The 21,761-nt window shown below is 45.7% G+C and overlaps 1 protein-coding gene across 2 annotated transcripts in view; it reads right to left on the reverse strand.

Annotated features, from left to right (window-relative positions):
- The window catches only part of MAML3 (mastermind like transcriptional coactivator 3), a 459,597-nt gene extending 442,362 nt beyond the window's left edge, over window positions 1-17,235 (reverse strand). For both annotated transcript variants that reach the window (XM_070386559.1, XM_070386558.1), the window contains exon 1: window positions 15,914-17,235. In XM_070386559.1, the coding sequence (XP_070242660.1) occupies window positions 15,914-16,384 (471 nt within the window). In that variant the 5' untranslated portion in view covers window positions 16,385-17,235. The remainder of the gene's footprint in view (window positions 1-15,913) is intronic.
- Window positions 17,236-21,761: the final 4,526 nt, after the last annotated feature.

Here is a 21,761-nt window from a genome sequence, read left to right on the forward strand (position 1 = left end):
GTTAAAAGAAAATGCCCCTGAATGATTCATATCAGTTCTTTCAATCTAAGAACAGAATCAAAGGTTGAAAAAAAAAAAAAAAACAGCAAGTCTATTTGAATTTCAATAGCCAAGAAGAGAGCTATCCCAGACCTACAAAGCACCAGTATATGTACTGCTCTGCCACCCTCCCAGTTACCCTGGCATGGGCCAAGTTCATCAGGGTCTCCAGACCTAGTCCATACCTGCCAAAAAATTTTTTTTCCAGTATAGTTATTCAATGTCGTGACAAATAGCTTTTCCCAACAGTCCTTCAACAGGTTCTAAGAAGTAAGCTGCGTGAAATCCAAAATCTAAAGGTGTCGTTTCTGTGCTGCAGTGACGAAAAACGAACGTGTCTTCAAAAAATCCAATAGCAGCTGCAAACCATTTAGGAATTCCCAGGTACACAGAAAAAGACGTTTTCAACCTTTTAGCTGTAACAGCTCCTAAACTGAGAAAGTTGCTTCTTTATATAAACCACCTCTGTTTGCTCAACTTCAGAGGCTCTCCCGGGAAAGGGCTACTGCAGGATGTGAATAGTAAGGGAATGCTACAACCGGAGAGGTGCTGAGCTGCAGACCTCACTGTAAGGAAATACCCGAAGTGATTAAAGACAGATACCACCTGCAGATTCTGTGAAGCGGGCCACTGCTACAGCCACACGTGTTCTCATGGCGGCCAGGAGAAAGGGTGGGCTGAAGTCCCACAGTGGGTTAGAACTGGGGCGAAAGGTACCAAAACAGAATATGCCAGCAGGTACCTGGTGGCTCAGACAGTCAAGAATCTGCCTGTAATTCGGGAGACCAGGGTTCGATCCCCGGGTTGGGAAGATCCCCTGGAGAAGGAAATGGCAGCTCACTCCAGTATTCTTGCCTGGAAAATTCCATGGACAGAAGAGCCTGGCGGGCTACAGTCCACAGGGTCACAAAGAGTTGGACACAACTTAGCGACTAAACAGCATAGGGGATATGTGTTTTACCCCCTAGGGGAACTCTAGAATTATTATCACGTAGCCATTCTGAAGCCAAACCTCAAGGTCAAACCATTAAAACAGTTGTATTTCTTTTACGTACTATCCAGGAAATTTTGTCAAGCTTCGACATATGTCCGATTTCTTTGCATAAATGTTAATGTTAACCTCCAGGTATTCCTCTGCAGGAATTATATCCATAGTAATTTGACTTTCTTAAAAAAAAATGTCTAAAACATACTTTTGATAAGGTATGTTTTTTAAAAAACTCCATAATGAGATAAGACTTGATTCTGAGCATTTCTTATCTATCAAAAATCACCTCTGGACTCTTTCAAAATGAAATAAGAAAATGCTTTTTAAAGGAACTAGAAATTAAAAGTTTATTGCAGCACTGCTATAATATTACCAGCCTTTAGAAAGTAGTTTTTAACCTAACAGCTATAGTCAGATATCTATGAAATAACTAATATTCAAAACAGAGAACCATTTATACTGTCTGCCATCAGTGTAAAGGTTCAATGTTATACTTGGGGCAAAATGCAAGGCAGTTGTCCACCTTTTACATTCATGGAAGTCATCCTTCAAAGAAGACATCTGGGTGCTAGAAATGAAAGAAACAGATCCAGGAAAAATCAGAAACAAACACAGAGAAAGTCAGATGACACTCCTCAGAGGGAGAGTAGACTAGCAAAAACGAAACCCGACTGTTTAAACTTGACGGTCAGCAGAAGAGTCAGAGGTTGAAGTTGGCATTGCATGATCCGACCAGCAACTTGAAGGATGTCTTCGTGGATCGTCCTGGCTGGCCCAGTTTCAGGATCAGGAGCAAGGTCCTTACTTCATGTGCCTAACCAGCTCTTGCTATGTGAGCTACTGGGGCAGAAGATATCTAGCTGTCTTTAGACTGAAGCCCCTCCCCTAAAGTCTGCACTGTGCACACAGCTGCATTAGCTTAGCTGGCCAAAGGGGCTTTTCTCACCAAGATGCTGTGTGGTGCGGCTAAAGGAAATAGAAGCACAGAAAATGGCTGTCACTAGTTAGTATCTAGATCAACAACCGAAGCAGAACATCTGGTTTATTGGAATCACTGGGGAGAGCATGACCTCTAAAGTAGAGGCCAGTCACCTACAGCTCCACCTTTGGTTTACTTCTGTGGTTCAAATCACCGCCACCGACATTCTGTACAAGTCTCCAGGCCCCACTGCCACTGTGACAGAGGTAAAACATGAGTTGGTGGTAAAGGAGATGAGGAGAGAGGGTCACCAAGGCCAGAGGTATGTGGGGCCAGGAGACAGCAAAGAGGAGACAGCAAAGACTTGGCCCTCCGATGAGGGTGCTACCAGGGATTCAATCCCTGGTTGGGGAGCTGAGGTCCCTCATGCCTGAAGGCCAAACACCCAAAACATAAAACAGAAGGAATATGGTAACCAATTCAACGAGTGAGTGCTCAGTTGTGTCCGACTCTTTACAGCCCCATGAACTGCAGCCCACCAGGCTTCCCTGTCCATGGGATTCTCCAGGCAAGAATCCTGGAGTTGCTTGTCATTTCCTATTACAAGGGGATCTCCCCAACCCAGGAATCCAACCCGCATCTCCTGGACCTCCTACATTGGCAGACGGATTCTTTACCACCGAAACTTTTTAAATGGTCCACATCAAAAAAATAAAAATCTTATAAAAATAAAACAGCAGAGCTAACCAAGGACCAACACGTGCAGGGATCTTCATGCTGGGCTCCTGTTCAAACAGATCTGAAAACCTAAAGGCAGGTGAGGACGGCTTCTGCGGAGAGCATGGTTCTTTTGAAAAGGCAGCCGCTCACACCATCTTTTCAAGACAGAACTCTTCAGTCTGGCAAAGGCAGAACAACACTGTAGCCAAGAGTATAGATTTTGGAGCCAAACTGCTCCGGCTCTTATAAAAATACAGACTATAGTTCTGAGAATCTTACTGGAGGGCAGCTGCCATGCCAAAGGTAAATGAAAATGGCAAAGAAGGGTAGTCTTGAGACCACCTCACCTGTATGCTGAAAAGTGATAGGATTTCTCCTGTCTAAACAAACACTGGAGAGCAACTGTCGAGGCAAGTCCATTTTGATGCATTTTCTTCAGTTGGCCAGGTCAGCAGGTTGTTATTACCATGTTACACAGATGACTGGATTAGTCAGGGTAATTGAGCCTGGATGAAGTGGCAACTCACAGACCTGTGATTTTTATGACCACTCAAACCTGCACGCGTGGCCACCCCAGGTACCGTGCCACCCACAGAAAGATATTTTACACATAAAGCCATGCAGGTCTGGAGAACACCAAGCTCAAGAAAGGTACAGAGAACTACAGAAGTTGTTCAAGACAGTGAATGTCCCATGTTCACAGCCTGAACCAGCGCTGGTTAACTAGACTCCTACTCACTTCGCCACTGGGACCAGATGAAAAGAAAGAAAGTCATTTCTGTAAGATGTATGACCAGATATACAGCCTTTAAAAATTAACAGTGTTGACGCAGAGTGCAGTGACACACACCAAGCGCTAGAGCTGATACTTTTTTTTTAAAGCCATATTTTTCAGGAGACACAATTATCACTTGCCCTAAAATGGATTGTAATAAATAAGATCCAGGATCCATGTTAAACAATATTAGATTAAGAGATTTGGCTTCTTCAGAAGAAACAGACTTCTTCTGTTTATACATATTACATATATGGAAGAAAGTCCAAATTTGTGTTACAGAAATCTCACATATGTACAAGGATAAATGGATAAGGATGTCCATTGCAATTAAGTAAGGCTTAATTGGCAAAAAATGAGAAACTATCGGTCTCTCAAAGTATGGGATCACTCAATCAGTTTTGTGATATTTTATTCTGGAATGGGGGGCTTCCCAGGTGCCACAATGCTAAAGAATCCACCTGCCAATACAGAAGATTCTGGAGATGCGAGTTCAATCCCTGGGTCAGGAAGATCCCTTGGAGGAGGATGGCAACCCACTCCAGTATTCTTGCCTGGAGAATCCCATGGACAGAGGAGCCTGCGGGGCCATAGTCCATGGGGTCACGAAGTCAGACACAACTTTTTTTTTTTTTTTGTGGCTGCATCAAGTGGCTTGTGCGATCTTAGCTCCGTGACCTGGGATCAAACCCAGATCGTTGGCAGTGAAAGTATAGAGTTTTAGCCACTGAACCGCCAGGGAATTCCCAGGTAGTTCTTTTTCTATCATGAGGATATGAAGAGGAAGAAAGAGACAAAGGCCCTATCCTCTAATAACTGGTATTTTATTTTCATATTGTTTAATAAAAGTTTTATCATTAAAAAAAGAAGGATGTTGTCATCACCAACATTTCAGCTAACTGAACAACTTCTGCTGGAACATTCTGGCTCATCAACACAGCCCATTTCATCTGTGAACAGTTTCTATTTTCATATAATTGTTTTTTTAATATATTAAACCAAACTTTGCTTCAAATAATCGCCAGCCACTGATCCTAACTTTATCCCCTGGAGGCCACAAAGAGTGCATCTAATCCTTTCTTCACATGACAGCCCTTCAAATATTTTAAGAAAGCAATCATATCATCCCCCAAATCAGACTAAACACCTCCAGGTCTTCCAACTGCTCTTCATGTGACATGGTTTCAAGTCCCTGTGCCTTCCTGCTTGTTCCTTTCCAAATTCTCTCTCTCTAATTTCTTCTAAAAGCTTGACGTCAAGCCGTGGTTATGGTGCCAATGTGTGTGTGTGTGTGCTTAGTCATTCAGTCATGCCTGACTCTTTGCAACCCCAAGGACTGTAGCCCGCCAGGGGCATCTACTCCAAAAAAAAAAAAGAAAGAAAACTGATCTTTCTTGTTTTTAAAGCCTTGTTTTTAACAATCACCCTTTAATCTTATTCTCCACCACACCAACTAATCCTCTCCCCTCCACAAAGTGATTTTATTTGAAAAACAGTGAAATAAATGTTGCTACAGAAAGCAGTGCCAGAAACTATAGAAAACTTGCAAGAGGATACAAAGCATCTAGTATCCTTAGGATTTCCTTAAATGTTAGCTTATGGCCTGTGCATTCTCAGTTGCTCAGTCATGTCTGACTCTTTGCAACTCCACATTCTGTAGCCTGCCAGGCTCCTCTGTCCAGGCAAGAATACTGGAGTGGGTTGCCATTTCCTTTTCCAAGGGATCCTCCTGCCCCAGGGATTGAACCCAGGTCTCCTGCATTGCAAGTGGATTCTTTACCGTCTGAGTCACCAAGGAAGCCCAAGAATATTGGAGTGGGTTGCCATTTCCTCCTCCAGGGGATCTTCCTGACCCAGGGATGGAACCCACATTTCTCAGCAGGCAGATTCTTTACTGCTGAGCCACTTGGGAATCCCTGTTAGCTTGTTAACGATTTCCATTAACATGTTCTCATCAAACCACAAAGCCTATTTTACCCAGCTCATCTGAAACATAAATGATGCTCTGCTGTGAGTCCAATGACAGTAAGGACCTGGGTTCATTACTGAATCCCCCGCACCTAGAAATAGTATCCAATATGTAGCAGTTGTTCAGGACCTTGCCATGACACCTCGGCTTCCCCATGAGTGAAATAAGCCTCAGATCACTCTAAGTCTGCACTTACTGCTACTACTGCTAAGTCACCAGTCGTGTCCGACTCTGTGCGACCCCATAGATGGCAGCCCACCAGGCTCCCCTGTCCCTGGGATTCTCCAGGCAAGGACACTGGAGTGGGTTGCCATTTCCTTCTCCAATGCATGAAAGTGAAAAGTGAAAGTGAAGTTGCTCAGTTGTGTCCGACCCTCAGCGACCCCATGGACTGCAGCCTACCAGGCTCCTCCATCCATGGGATTTTCCAGTCAAGAGTACTGGAGTGGGGTGCCATTGCCTTCAGTAGGAGGCAAAAAGTGATAGGAAAGTAATTCATAAAAACAAGCCCAGCATTTACGTAGCACCATAAAATCTTTGGAAGTCTTACGTATATTAATTCATTTGAGCCAAACAACCGCTCCGGCAGGGAGATGGGAAAATGCTCAGAGATGCTAGGCAACTCATCCAGATAGGAGCCGGCCAGGCACAGGCCAAGGCTTTTTAGTGTTTGTTCTACTTAAGAAATCTTGGCTGTAAAGAAGCTGATGGAGGAAACCAGCATGACCGGGTCAAGGTTCCCTTCTTCCCAGGGACTGGCTGTCTATCTCATGGCAACACCGCTCCCCTCTCCACCCTGCAAGTAGTAAGAGTGTTTTTGAAAAGCTGTAAAGAAAGCCTCACTGTATTTTCAGCATTCTAAGGGAGCTCCTTGTTTAAGGCATGGTTTCTCAGTAGCAGCAACACTGATCCTTTGGACACGGTGATTCTTTGCTGCGGTTGTGTTTAGGAGGTTTAACAGCGTCTCTGGCTTCTACCGACTAGACACCAGTAGCACCCTCCAACTGTGACAACTGAAAATGTCTCCCAACACTGCCAAATGTTCAGGCTGGGGGCAAAATCTCCACTAAAGGAGACTCTCTGATTTCAAAGAATCCTGTGGTAAACCCACTTAAATGGCAGAGGTAGTCATTTAAAGAAGCAGGGAAATATTTCAGGAATTTTTTTTTTTCAGATACAAATGATTTTAACATTAGCTCGGAAAAATATATATTTGAGTTTTAGCAATGTCTGCAGGTTCAGAATAGACTACTAAAATCATATGTTACTGCCATAAACTCCCAAGGCACCAGGATACTCTTTACCCCAAATGAGCAAAACCTCTCTTGCCATCCATTTCAGGAGATGTCTCCAAAATCCTCACCCACCTCTTGCCTCTCTCTCTTACCACTAGAGTTTCTTAAAGTCTTTTACTGGGAACCAGTCCCTTTAGATTCACTCTCAATCATCGAGTTACTTTCAGCATCTAACAAACAATCAAAGAAGGAAAAATAACCCACCACTGTGAGAAGGAAGGGCACTAGCAGAGCTTGTCTTTAGAGCTGTGCAATCCTTTTGAGTCACAGTTACAACCCAGGTTGAATCTGCACAAATAGACTCAACATTTCAGCCTTTTCTTTTGAAGGAAAAGAAGCCCCTGTCCTGACATGTGTTTTCTGGAGGTGGAGAGAGATACTGTTAGAGAGATAGGGTAATGGTTCTAACGTCTTCACAAGCACAAGTGACTGTGTTAAGGATCAGAGAGTCCGTAATATGAAACATTACAAAACTAGATTCTACCCAATAGAATGGGGACTTAAGGAGTTAAGACATTCTGGAGGCTGTTAGTTTAAATATTTCATTCAAGTTGTCTGTGGTTGTTAAGCCACTGCTGAAGGAAGATGAGTGTTAGTTACTCTTACTTTAAAAGATTCTACTTCAGCATCTGATGCAAAGAGCCGACTCATTGGAAAAGACCCTGATGCTGGAAAAGATTGAAGGCAAAAGGAGAAAGCAGCAGCAGAGGATAAAATGTTTAGACAGCATCACTGACTCAATGGACATGAACAGTATCTGGGAGATAGTTAGTAGAGGGGAGAAGGAAACAGCAACCCACTCCAGTATTCTTGCCTGGAGAATCCTGTGGACAGAGGAGCCTGGTGGGCTGCTGTCCATGGGGTTGCACAGAGTCAAACACGACTGAAGCGACTTAGCATGCTTGTGTGCATTGGAGACGGAATTGGCAACCCACTCCAGTATTCTTGCCTGGAGAATCCCAGAGACAGAGGAGCCTGGTGGGCTGCTGTCTATGGGGTGGCAAAAAGTCAGATACTACTTTGTGACTAAACAACTTAAGCATAAAAGTCATTCTAACTAATGGAAGGTCCAAATAATTAAAGAGAGGTGTCTAAATTATTCTTAAGAAATCACCTTCCTTATGTCAGAGGAAGTACTGCAGGTCTTTTGAGATTTTTATTAAATTCCCCCAAGAATAGTAGGCACAGCTTGCCCTTAAAAAAAAACCCTGAACCATAGTAGTAATGGCTTTTTCTATGCACATATGTATCGTGGCCCTAAAGGAACACTGTGCTTCTTTCCCAAATGGAGTTGCTTATCCATAGCTAAAAAGTCCCTCAACTGTTTAACAGATGGAATAGCCAGGTATATTTAAAAACAACAAAACTGTGCATCTTCTCCGATCCACGGGATGGACCACTATGATCTTTAAGTATTCATTATATGGCAGGCCCTCAACTCCATCTTCTGAGTAAGTTTATCCAGTATTATTCCTTTAGTTCTTTAAGCTTTGCTCAGATCAGATCAGTCGCTCAGTCGTGTCCGACTCTTTGCGACCCCATGAATCGCAGCACACCAGGCCTCCCTGTCCATCACCAACTCCCAGAGTTCACTCAGACTCACATCCATCGAGTCAGTGATGCCATCCAGCCAGCTCATCCTCTGTCTTCCCCTTCTCCTCCTGCCCCCAATCCCTCCCAGCATCAGAGTCTTTTCCAATGAGTCAACTCTTCGCATGAGGTGGCCAAAGTACTGGAGTTTCAGCTTCAGCATCATTCCTTCCAAAGAAATCCCAGGGCTGATCTCCTTCAGAATGGACTGGTTGGATCTCCTTGCAGTCCAAGGGACTCTCAAGCGTCTTCTCCAACACCACAGTTCGAAAGCATCAATTCTTTGGCGCTCAGCCTTCTTCACAGTCCAACTCTCACATTCATACATGACCACAGGAAAAACCATAGCCTTGACTAGACAGACCTTTGTTGGCAAAGTAATGTCTCTGCTTTTGAATATGCTATCTAGGTTGGTCATAACTTTCCTTCCAAGGAGTAAGCATCTTTTAATTTCATGGCTGCAGTCACCATCTGCAGTGATTTTGGAGCCCCCAAAAATAAAGTCTGACACTGTTTCCACTGTTGCCCCATCTATTTGCCATGAAGTGATGGGTCGGATGCCATGATCTTCGTTTTCTGAATGTTGAGCTTTAAGCCAACTTTTTCACTCTCCACTTTCACTTTCATCAAGAGGCTTTTGAGTTCCTCTTTACTTTCTGCCATAAGGGTGGTGTCATCTGCATATCTGAGGTTACTGATATATCTCCCAGCAATCTTGATTCCAGTTGTGTTTCTTCCAGTCCAGCATTTCTCATGATGTACTCTGCATATAAGTTAAATAAACAGGGTGACAATATACAGTCTTGACGAACTCCTTTTCCTATTTGGAACCAGTCTGTTGTTCCATGCCCAGTTCTAACTGTTGCTTCCTGACCTGCATACAAATTTCTCAAGAGGCAGATCAGGTGGTCTGGTATTCCCATGTCTTTCAGAATTTTCCACAGTTTATTGTGATCCACACAGTCAAAGGCTTTGGCATAGTCAATAAAGCAGAAATAGATGTTTTTCTGGAACTCTCTTGCTTTTTCCTTGATCCAGCGGATGTTGGCAATTTGATCTCTGGTTCCTCTGCCTTTTACAAAACCAGTTTGAACATCAGGAAGTTCACCGTTCACATATTGCTGAAGCCTGGCTTGGAGAATTTTAAGCATTACTTTACTAGCATGTGAGATGAGTGCAATTGTGTGGTAGTTTGAGCATTCTTTGGCATTGCCTTTCTTTGGGATTGGAATGAAAGCTTTGCTAAACAACAACAAAAAAAAGTGTTTTGTTTTTCTAAGTTTAGGAAAATTAATTAGTCAATTTTCCAAAAGTTCCGTTTCCATCTCACAAACATGAATCAATGAATTTTTGGAATGTGTTTGTCTGAGAAGAATGTGTTTGTATTTTTTAATGAAAATTTAATTTGGGGGATCCAATAACTCCAGCATGGTCATCTGTAAATCAACTTTTTTTGTAGTGTCAAATTAGTTTGAAACAACAGGCAAATAAGCATATTATTTTACTTAAAATGTCATGCAAAAGGGGAATGACAGCCTGAAACTGTTATGAAGTCACTAGCATCAAGGCTAATGGTGACTAAATAACAAAGACCTGTTATTCCCTTAAACCTAGCTTAAATAATACTGAAAATCTACCAAAAAAATACTACATTGTCAAAGTCTTGGATGCAAGAGTGTGATTTAGCATCTTCACTTCTATGAAGCACTATGAACTGGGTACCAGTACCGTAAAATGTATGAATGACATTTAAAAATTCAGTCTATTCTCTATGATTTGCACTAATGAAGAATAAATGGTATACTAAACTAAACCCATAATTAATCCAAAATAATTGATATCTTATCCAATTCATTACTTAGGAGGAAGCACTAAAATCGTCTTCTTCTTGCTTCTTCCCAACCTTTGGTAAAAGTGCGAAAGATCAGTGAAAAGACCAAAAGGTTGGCAGCAGGCGGAGAAAAGAAAAACAAAGCAAACAGCTGGATCCGAAAACTCAGTAATCAGCCTCTGAAAATGCAAAGCTATTTGGGAGAATTAAAACGCAAATATTATGAAAACCTTGGGACTGAGTTTTAAATATGTCCCTTTTTATAAGATTTTGATGTCTGATTGATGTCACAGTTCTCTATGATGGGTAATGTGGAAAGAGATGACAGAAGTTAGCCATCTTAAGCTCAGGAATGTAGCACAGAAGTGTTAATTAACACACAAGGAGCACTGATCACAAGTAAAACTCCATGACATTAAATAAAACATAAGTACTAGAGATGTCTTCAAAAATTACTGTGTAGTGTACAGAATGGTTTATTATACTGGATTCCTTCTCCGGTAGCAGCACTAATGAGAGAGAGAGAAAGAGTCCTGCATTCATATCTCAACCGAATGGGAAAACCCAATCAGGAAACCTTTTTCACAACAGTTGGCTATCAGTCTCAGAGAGATATGTAGGAAACAACTCTGTACAGCTCCATTTCACTGTTTAAACTTCTCATCCTGCTTTCGGAAATGTCAGTACACCATATCCATGGACTGTTTATTTTCTTCGTATCAGGTGGCAGAACACCTCCAAAGATTCTAACGACGCAGGATAGAAAGCATCAAACATGCTATCCCCCTGAAAACTCAGCTTCCCCTGATAAGAAACTCAGCCTGAAGAGCATTTTAGATTATGATAAATGACTAACTATGCTTTCACTTTTCTGATCATTGGCTACCCATTACTAAATAAAATGTACCACAACTAAAGAACATACATAACACAATTAAGTATGTATTGGTGCTTCTTGGCCTTCTTCTTTTTTAATGCTTCTTGAGAATTAAAAGACAAACACTTGTGAAGAGAAATGAAATTTCAAAAAGTTTTTCACAAACTTAAGGCACACCCTGTGTGGGCTATGGCAAGTTTTTCAAGAGATACTGTCAAATCCTACCACCCAGAAGAGCAGTAGAAGGATAAGCCAGAGAAAGGTTCATAAGAAAGATTCAGAAATGGTTTGACATAACAGGCTTGCAAAAACACTTGACTACAAAGCCAACAATTTACCTTCAACAGGATAAGCAAAGGCAAACCAGCTTCATTTATAAAGAGGTTTAGCCCTGGACTAGTATATTGATATTTCCTGTATCTCTTCCAGGAGGTGATGAGAAAGAACACTTTGGATCAGTTCAGTTGCTCAGTCGTGTCCGACTCTTTGCAACCCCATGGACTGCAGCGCTACAGACCTCTCTGTCCATCACCAACTCCCAGAGCTTGCTCAAACTCATGTCTATCGATGCCATACAACCGTATCATCTTCTGTTGTCCCATTCTCCCCCTGCCCTCAATCTTTCCCAGCATCAGGGTCTTTTCCAAAGAAAAGACTAGAAATGCAAACACTTTGGATAGACTGTAGTCTTCTCTAAAACTCAGCATTTAATATGCTTATTATCAAATAAACAACGTGATAAACTCTTAAGAGCAGGAATCACATAGATTTATGCAGTCTCTAAGCTGTGTATAAATTAAGCACACTGTTAAAGTTATGATAGTGCTGATAAGTAGAAAGGTCATGAAAACAGAATATATCCAGGTCAAGTAAACTACCACCATTTGAGATTCTGAAGGCTGCATCCTCATGTAGCATTTGGTATGCCTGAATGAGAATGAACTTGTCAATTGGAATTTATCTTAAAATTTTATCCAGGGGATCAGTTTCAAGTATAGAAAATGAACAACGTCTCATTCTGCTACAACAAGCAAAACTACTTCAGGAAAACCCATCTTTTCAACTGCACTGTTCTTACCAGCAACTCTTGGGGGTGGGGGCGTGGGGGTGAGACCCTTCTGAATAAATAGTGTGTAGAGAAAGTCATTTAACTACATGTCTAGAAACTATCTTTCACCTGAGGGAATGCAGCTTCAAACCCAGGCCTGGGCCATCTACTCTCTAACAGGCTATGATGTGTGTACTCAGTCATGTCCTGCTGTTTGCAACCCCATGGACTGTAGACCGCCAGGCTCCTCTGTCCATGGCATTTCCCAAGCAAGAACACTGGAGTGGGTTGCCATTTCCTTCTCCAGGGGATCTTCCCAACCCAGGGGTCAAACCCACATCTCCTGCCTCTCTTGCAGGTGGATTCTTTACCACTATGCCACCTGGGAAGCCCAGGCTATTATGGACCCATACAAAAACCTAAGCCCTTTCCAGGAGCCTGGAGCCAAGGAAGATTTCTGTCTCCTCACCCACCCTGCTTCTGGATTGCTTGCTTGTTTTTCATGTCTATGCTTGTAAATGTGAAAGGTAAGAAAACAAATCAAAAGAGGTAAGCCTTGATTATTAGACTGCCTTCTGAACCCAAATCAAGCAGAAAGAGAACTAATCGATATTTACTACTTTAGACATATTGGCCCTAAGAAGGTAAACAATAGCAATAAAACAGAAAAAAAAATCCTATTCATCTTTATTTTTATCATCACCATTATTATTATCTGACTCTGGTTGACTGTTGCTTTTCTTTAAGGCCTTCCAAATAGCTCAATCTAAGAACAAAATATAATTGCTCTGTGCCCCCTCTCCCAGAGCCCAACTAAAATCCAGCTGCTAATTCAAGATCAACATTTTCTTTGCAACCTGTTCTCTCAAGATTTTTACCTCTTAAACAGGTCAAGTTGAAATACTCTTTCATTTCAGGGATCTATGTAAAATTTTGAACTAATTATCTTTAAAGCAAAAATAACTTGTAGAGGAGGATGTTAATTTGTTCCCCTTTATTTTATATGGTACATAGAATTTACATGCAACTCGGCTTAAGATTGGAGGCTGTTGATTTTCATTACACTCATCACACAAACTTGTGCCACGTATCAATGGGAGACGCACGTATGAAATACACTTGAAGCTAAAATATACTCCTGTACATCAGTCTCATCAATAAGCTAAATTATTGTCATAAAACTGACAGAAAAATGTTATTTTCAGGCAATCATTTTTCAAGTTTAGTTGTTAACTTGCTGAACTGGGATTCGCCATGAAATGTACAGCTTACGACTCGTCTATTCAAGTAAGCTCTATCTTTTCATTTTCAAAAGCAAGCTCTGGTTTGGGCTTGCTGCGTCCTTCCAGATAACATCAGGACCCTGTACTGTCTCCCACCTGCGGGTGTATCGTAACCCAGGCGCGCGCACCAGGAGTCCCCCTCCTCTCTACCCCTCCCAGGGCCCATATGGCCCCCACGAGGGAACACAACCCAAACGCTAAAACTTTCTGGCTGCAAACTCTACTGCTCTCGCCTGCGATCAAAAGCGACCGGGCACCGGCTTTTGTTCCCGCGTTGCCCAGCTGGCGCGGTAGTCCTCCAATCCCGAAAGGTCGGCAGAGAGGCGGTGGGACTAAGATTTTGGAACCTCCCAAAAGAAGCCCATTCCTACGCAATCCGAGCGCGTGGAGCTTACAAAAAAAAAAAAACAGGAAAAGAGGGCGTGTAGCAGGCAAGGGTGACATTCCCAGTGCCTTTCAAATGCTACTTGAGTCTTAGGTACAAAAGTGAGTCTCCTCGTCCGTGGAAGGGCCTAAAGGGGGCGGGGAGTGACAGACGGCGCGGACCCGGAGAGAAATGGGTACCACCAGGGCACGCGAGATACAGTCGAGATGCAGGTCCGCCCCGCCTCCGGGTACAATCAGAAAAGCTAGGGTGTCAGTGGTTTTCGGCTTCCTGTTTGTAAAGCGAGAACCTCCCTCCTTGACTCTGTGACCGTCGTTCTTCCTCCCCACCGTGTCCGCCTCTTCGCGCACGGGCGCGGGGGGAGTGCGGGTCCCCAGGGGAGGGGCAGGGCCGCCAGGCGCAGCGCCCCTCCCAGCCGGGCGGCCTCCCGAGCCGAGCCCGGCCGCGAAACGGACAAAGCGCCTCCCGCTCCCTCCCCCACGGCCGCGTTCCAGAAGGGAGGGGGAAGGCGGGCTCGAGGAAGGTGGGAGGAGAAAAAGAAGGGGGGGGGGGCGGGGAGGCGAAGGAAAAGGAGGAGGGAAGGTGCTGCCGGCGGGACTGGGCAGGATCGCGCCGAGGAGGGAGGGGAGGGAGGAGGGGCTGGGCGGCCTCGCAGAACCCGGAGGAGGGAAGGATTCTTGAAGCCCAAGATAAACAAATTGTTCCTCTTCACGTGCGGGGTGGGGGGAGGTGGGGAGTGAGCGCAGTGGCCTCTCCTCTTCCCCTCCCCCCAGCCGGCTCTTTGTCACGGAACGCCCGGTGAAAGCCGGCGCCAGCACCCGCACCACCCCGGGCGCCTACGACCCTCAGACCGGGGACGTGCGCTATTGATACGCCGCACACCGACAGGGCCTCCCGCACCGCCGATCGAGGTGCGGTCTGCGGGGTAAACGGGCGAAGGCGGACGGCCCCGCTGCGCTCCTGGGTTCCCACCGCCCGCCCCACCCCGCACCCGCGCGCAACCCAAACCAGGGCGGCGCGGCGGGGGAGGGGGCTGCAGACACCTTTCCCAAACTTCCGGCTCCCAACCCCCCCGCCCCAACCCCGAAAGGAAAGCCAAAGAACCGGAGAGTGGAGATAGGAGAAAGGATTCTACCCTCAGGGTTAGGGGGTGGGAACTGCCCCTTCCTCCCGAGAAGTTAAGCCATTGGCTGCTCCTCCTACCTCGAACCCACCCACCCAGCCATTTAAGCCTCTTTCACCTCCCCACTACCTTCCACTCCTCCAGGCTTATCAGACAGGCCCGGAAAGTTGGTGGGGAACGGGGCGGGAGACAGAAGCGGAGAAAGCTCTGTGCAAGCAAGTTTAAAAGGAGGAAGGGAGAGAATCCCCTGCGAAGTTGCGTGGCGGGGACTCTCGGCGCAAGCCCAGGGAGTCTCTCTCCCCTCCCACCCCGGCGAGCCGCTCCTGCCTCGACCCTCGGGGCCGCTCCACCTGCCGGGCCAGCTGGGGGTCTCGAACCGCGAGGGAGCGCACCCGCGCCCCGCATCCGCGCGCGCCCTCACCGACGCGCGCGCGGGCGCGCGTCCATCCTCGCTTGTTTCTCACCCACTTCAAAGTTCATTCACAAAACTCTTAGACTTTCTCAGCCCAAAGTGGGTGAGCCGGGGAGAGGAGGCGAGAGCATCTCCGTCCCTCCTCCTCCCCACGGGGTTCGAGAGCCTGGTGCCCGCCCAGAATCTGCGACAGCATCAATTCCTCCCTACACCCAGCGGATGTGCTGAGCGGGGTGGGCGAAGGGGGACGGGTCTGGGGAGCCCAGGAGGCGAGGTGAGGGATGGGGTAGGGAGCGGTGAGGAGGAGGAGCGAGGTTTCAACTCGGTACACTCTTTCACATCGGTATCTAAGAAAGGGAGAGGGGGGTAAAACTTTTCCAGTGCCTTACTCCGACGCTCCTCTAGGCTCCCTCCGCCCCTTGCAGTCGTGACTGGCTTCTCCCCCTCTCGCCCCCTCTTCCCCAAATCTGACAACCCTGACAGATTAACAGGTAGCGGCGACGGCAGCTTTTACCTCAAAAAAGTTGACGTTAACCCTTCGGCTTCAGCCCACCTCGCCCGCCGTGCAAATCAGATCCCCGCGCCCCCTTGTTAAGAAGCTCCACGCGCCCCCCCGCCTTCATGCGCGCGCCCCGTGCCCGCTGCCAGCGCGCCCTCACCATGATCAGCGTGTGGTTCCTCTGCTCCGCCGAGGCAGCCTCCGCATCTTGCTGGGGTTTGCTCTGGTGCTGTTGCTTGCCGGTGCCGGCGCCCGATTTCTTGGCCCTCTGTTCCAAGGTCCGCTGGTAGAGGTTCACGGTGTCCCGGCGCTCCAGCTCCAGCTGCTCCACCTGAGCCTGCTGGTACCTGTTCTCGCAGTTGACGTGGTGCCGCCGGCAGCCCTCGATGCGCTGGCGGAGCCGCTCCACCACCGTGCTGTGCTTGGGGACGGCCGCCGATCCGCCGCCCGGGCCCCCGGAGCCGCCGGTGCCGCAGCCGGCAGCCGGGTGATTGCTACACGGAGCAGCGGGAGTACTATTGGGAGTATTATTCACACCGATCCCGGCCCCGCCGAGGCTGCTGTTCAGGCTACTGTTGATGCAAATACTACTGCCATTCGCGGCAGCAGCGGGGGCTGCGAAATCCCCCATCCTGCTCCCCGGGCACACTATTTTGGAAGAACTTTTTTTATCCACCCCCTATCAGCCTCCTCCTTGGGTCCAAGGATTAAAATAGTTTAAGTGGAACGCGGGGGAGACGCAAGCACATGGATGGAAACAGCGATCCCGACCGGGCGAAAAAAAAAAGGGGGGGGGGGAGATTTTGGGGTGGTTTTTTTGTTTCCTTTTTTTAAACTGTAAAGCTCGAGGGGAAAAAAGGGGGGGTGTTATCAGAATACCATCAGACACCTATCAACAAAAAGAATCACAACAAACTGAGCCAGCAGCAAATCGGGTTGCAACTCAAGGGAAGATCCGCTCTTCGCCTGCCTTCTTTTCATAATCCATTATTTTCTAATAAATTCCAAGAGATTTCCGGTGGTTGGCAAGCATTTTCTCCCTACGTACCGAAAAACACAACCCATGTACACACACAAGCATATGCCTCCAGTGCGGACACGCGCGACACACACTCACTCCACACCGCATCGGAAAACGGCAAGCTTGCTTATTGCATTTTCCTTCCACAAAAAAGTTTTGGTGTTTATGCCGCCCCGTGTTCTCAAAGTACTTTGGCTGCTCAGTTGCATTTCACAGGAACCTAGATATCGAATCCTCGGGCTGGGGGAAGTAAACACATGGACAGTCCGAGGCGACTGCAAAAGTAGATCGGTGAAGTCCTTTGCAAAACGCCGCGCGGAGAGCAGCCCCTAACGCTCGGCTGGGCTGCCGCTGCCGCCGCTGCTCCTGCCACCATCACAATGATCAACTGCTCGCCGCCGCCGCCGCCGCCGCCGCCTCCTCCTCCTCCTCTCGCTCCTCCACCTCCTCCTCCTCCTCCATGCCAGCGGAGTGATATCAGGACGCGCGAGCTCAGTAAACACGGCAGCGGCGGCGGCTGGAGGCCGTGAGACAAGCCCGGGGACACGGCGCAAAACCCGGCCCGGACTCTCACCCGGCAGGAGCGGGCGCGGCGCGCACCGGCGCCCGGCACCCAGCTCCCGCCTCCCTCTGCTCTTCCTCCCCGCCCCTCGCACGCCCCTAACTTCACTGCCACCCGGCCTGGGAAGTCGGCGCTGGCAGAAAAGAGAAAAAGATTCTGGGGGATCTCGGGAATTAATCAACTTTTGACCTGTGCGTGTGTGTGTGTGTGTTTCTGTGTGTGGTGCGCGCGCGTGCGCGCGCCTGGGTGTATGTGTGCGTGTGTGCACGCGCGGACGGCCGCGTGGACGCGCCTGGCTGGATTTCCTTATTCTGAGCGAGGTATCAAGCGATCCCAAGTTGTTGATATACATTTATGCATATTTTGCAGAACTGTGCATGACCAGGCAGAAACATTAAAGCTTCGCAGCAGTTGTCTGTCATCCTTATCCATATGGAAAGAAAAAGGCAAATACTGGCTTGTTTTTAAAACCCCAGTAATAAGTCCTCGGTAGTAGTAACCCTACTTATGGACACTTTTTCAAACTCTAGGCCAATCTTAACACAGAAAAGCGGAATTCTGAAGAAAAAGAAATAGGCAACAAAAAACTTGGAATGTTATTTGATTCGCTGTGCATGATTGTTGTTATTAGGGCAATTATTGTTTTACTTACCCTTGGAAAAAAATTGAAATAAAGCAAGCAGGGACTTAGAGGTGAGACTAACAGTACATTTTAACAGACTGTTTTGAACACTAGGTGCTAATGACAGCAGTAATTAAGGGTCCTTCCTAAATGAAGTGGAAAGATTGCAGATTTCATGGACTAAAACTATAGGAAAAACACAGCATTTCACAGTTTGTCATAAAACAAAAACAAGCAAAAATAACAGGCACACTTTATTGCTAGATATATTTCTTTCTGTTCAAATGAACTTACAAAAAAGTACAATTAAAATGGAATAGCACCCACAGAAAGTAACCCGGACTTAACCCGTTGCGTATATACATAATTTTGAAACAATTAAAATTGAGGAACAGTTTCTGTGATCATCAGTAGGACAAGATCTTGATTGTGAGCTGTTTGTAATAAGGCATTTTGTATTATCTCAATAAATCTTATGGAATTAGTTTTTTGGGTAAAAATACACCCCAGTTTTCTAAAATAGCCAGGAATAAAAGAACTTTGGATCTCATGCATTAATCATGAGATCTGATTTAAACCATCTTCATTTCTTGGCATTGCAGATTAGCATAGGATGCTATTTCTAACCTCATAATGTCAGCAATAAGAACCAATATTTTTCTTCAATTAATCAGATCTATATGGTGAACTTTATCTTTACCATCCTTTGGATTATACGGTAAAATGGGCAGCAAGATACTGATTAGCATGTTGTGAGGTTCCCTCTAAGTAGGGAAACCAATGTAAAAGAGTAGCTTTCACTGAAGTTGCCATACTTTTTCAGAGGGCTAGTTATTTAACATATAATCTTCTGTATCATAACTAACTGCCCCTCCTTCACATCTGTTAGGAAATTAAACTTAAGTTCTGTAGCAAAAAAGTCAGTCCTGATTCTAAAAACATAGAAAAAATTGTAAGAAATTGTAAGAAAATGACATCACAAAGTGGCCTTTGTCTATTTTACATGTGCAGTAAATAGTATCTCTATTAATTCAGGAAACATATGGCTTCATTGGGGAGAGGAAGCTATGACTCCGCATTCATTCACTCTGTGCTCTCTGCACGGGTGTCTCATTCTTACCCCTCCTCCTACCCCACCCATACAAGACTACAATTTGATTAACAGAGGCAGTGAGTTTGAGAGTCTTGAGCATTGAGGCTTCTGTCTGGAGACTTGGATTCTAATTCTAGCTTTTTTTCCTATGCCTCGGAATTTAACTTTTCATTGAGAGTTTGTCATTCTGAAAAAAAAAAAAAAAATCCCAACAACAGCAGCAAGATGCATTCCCATCAAGTTGTTCATGTGTCCTGTGATGAAAGGAACCCAAAAAATACACAAGAATTTGCATCCTTCCCTTTGGGGCATCAGCTGGTGGAGGAGGAGCGCTTTGTGGCTTTATCCCAGAGGCCCTCCAAGGCTGGGAGAGCTACTCTTGCACAACCACAGTATAGTCTGTTGCCTGGGTTTAGTGCATGAGTGGACTACAACACAAAAAAATGGCTGGCTGGCTGTTCGCGAGTATATGTACACACACACACACATACACATACTGCACCCATCTTTCTTCTCATCAAGATAGTGGGAGTGGCTGCCAGAAGCTCTAAGACCAATGTGTGGGGAAAGAAGGACTGTGAAACTGTGTGATGGCCAATGTGGGGAGAGCCTTTAAGGAAACTGACATGTGCAGTAAGTCCTCTGCTGTGGCACATGTGAGGTCAGAAACCCCATCCTCACTGCGGGACGATTAGGAGAAAGAAGCAGGAAGTGAACAAGATGTGAGTCTTCAACAACCTAGGCATACCCTGAATTACAGGTGTCCCTCTACTCCAGTGACTTTAGAAGAAGCAAAGCCTTCTTTACCGGCCACCCCGAGGTTTGCATGATATCTTCCTACCAGACTGCCAGCTTTTCTGGTCACCATCCTGAAGATCTGCTCAGAAGTCATAGAGAAGTCCAAGTTCTGGGGAAGTGATTTTAGTCCCTTCCTAAAGGACTACCGCACACTCTGATGGTGTGACCAGATTTATCTATTATGTAAGCCTGCTACATAAAAAAAAGATCTTCACAACCAAGATAATCACGATGGTGTGATCACTGACCTAGAGCCAGACATCCTGGAATGTGAAGTCAAGTGGGCCTTAGAAAGCATCACTACGAACAAAGCTAGTGGAGGTGATGGAATTCCAGTTGAGCTCTTTCAAATCCTGAAAGATGATGCTGTGAAAGTGCTGCACTCAATCTGCCAGCAAATTTGGAAAACTCAGCAGTGGGCACAGGGCTGGAAAAGGTCAGTTTTCATTCCAATCCCAAAGAAAACCAATACAATATTGTAAAGTAAAAAATAAAAAAATAATTAAAAAATTAAAAAAAAAAGAAAGCAATGCCAAAGAATGCTCAAACTACTGCACAATTGCACTCATCTCACATGCTAGTAAAGTAATGCTCAAAATTCTCCAAGCCAGGCTTCAGCAATACGTGAACCGCAAACTTCCAGATGTTCAAGCTGGTTTTAGAAAAGGCAGAGGAACCAGAGATCAAATTGCCAACATCCGCTGGATCATGGGAAAAGCAAGAGAGTTCCAGAAAAACATCTATTTCTGCTTTATTGACTATGCCAAAGCCTTTGACTGTGTGGATCATAATAAACTGTGGAAACTTCTGAAAGACATGGGAATATCAGACCACCTGATCTGCCTCTTGAGAAATTTGTATGCAGGTCAGGAAGCAACGGTTAGAACTGGACATGGAACAACAGACTGGTTCCAAATAGGAAAAGGAGTTCGTCAAGGCTGCTTATTTAACTTCTATGCAGAGTACACCATGAGAAATGCTGGGCTGGAAGAAGCACAAGCTGGAATCAAGATTGCCAGGAGAAATATCAATAACCTCAGATATGCAGATGACAACACCCTTATGGCAGAAAGTGAAGAGGAACTCAAAAGCCTCTTAATGAAAGTGAAAGTGGAGAGTGAAAAAGTTGGCTTAAAGCTCAACATTCAATAAATGAAGATCATGGCATCCGGTCCCATCACTTCATGGCAAATAGATGGGGAAACAGTGGAAACAGTGTCAGACTTTATTTTTGGGGGCTCCAAAATCACTACAGATGGTGACTGCAGCCATGAAATTCAAAGACGCTTACTCCTTGGAAGGAAAGTTATGACCAACCTAGATAGCATATTCAAAAGCAGAGACATTATTTTGCCAACAAAGGTCTGTCTAGTCAAGGCTATGGTTTTTCCTGTGGTCATGTATGGATGTGAGAGTTGGACTGTGAAGAAGGCTGAGCGCCAAAGAATTGATGCTTTTGAACTGTGGTGTTGGAGAAGACTCTTGAGAGTCCCTTGGACTGCAAGGCGATCCAACCAGTCCATTCTGAAGGAGATCAGCCCTGGGATTTCTTTGGAAGGAATGATGCTAAAGCTGAAACTCCAGTATTTTGGCCACCTCATGCGAAGAGTTGACTCATTGGAAAAGTCTCTGATGCTGGGAGAGATTGGGGGCAGGAGGAGAAGGGAATGACAGAGGATGAGCTGGCTGGATGGCATCACTGACTCGATGGACGTGAGTCTGAGTGAACTCTGGGAGTTGGTGATGGACAGGGAGGCCTGGCGTGCTGCGATTCATGGGGTTGCAAAGAGTCGGACACAACTGAGCACTGAACTGAACTGAAGCCTGCTACAAAGCCAAACTTCTGGATGGGAGCTATGGACACATCATCAGTGCTGTTGCTCTAGAATGGCAAAGAAATCTGAGACGTTAT

The sequence above is a fragment of the Bos mutus genome, chromosome 17 (genome assembly GCF_027580195.1).
Source record: "Bos mutus isolate GX-2022 chromosome 17, NWIPB_WYAK_1.1, whole genome shotgun sequence".
NCBI classification, from domain to species: domain Eukaryota; kingdom Metazoa; phylum Chordata; class Mammalia; order Artiodactyla; family Bovidae; genus Bos; species Bos mutus.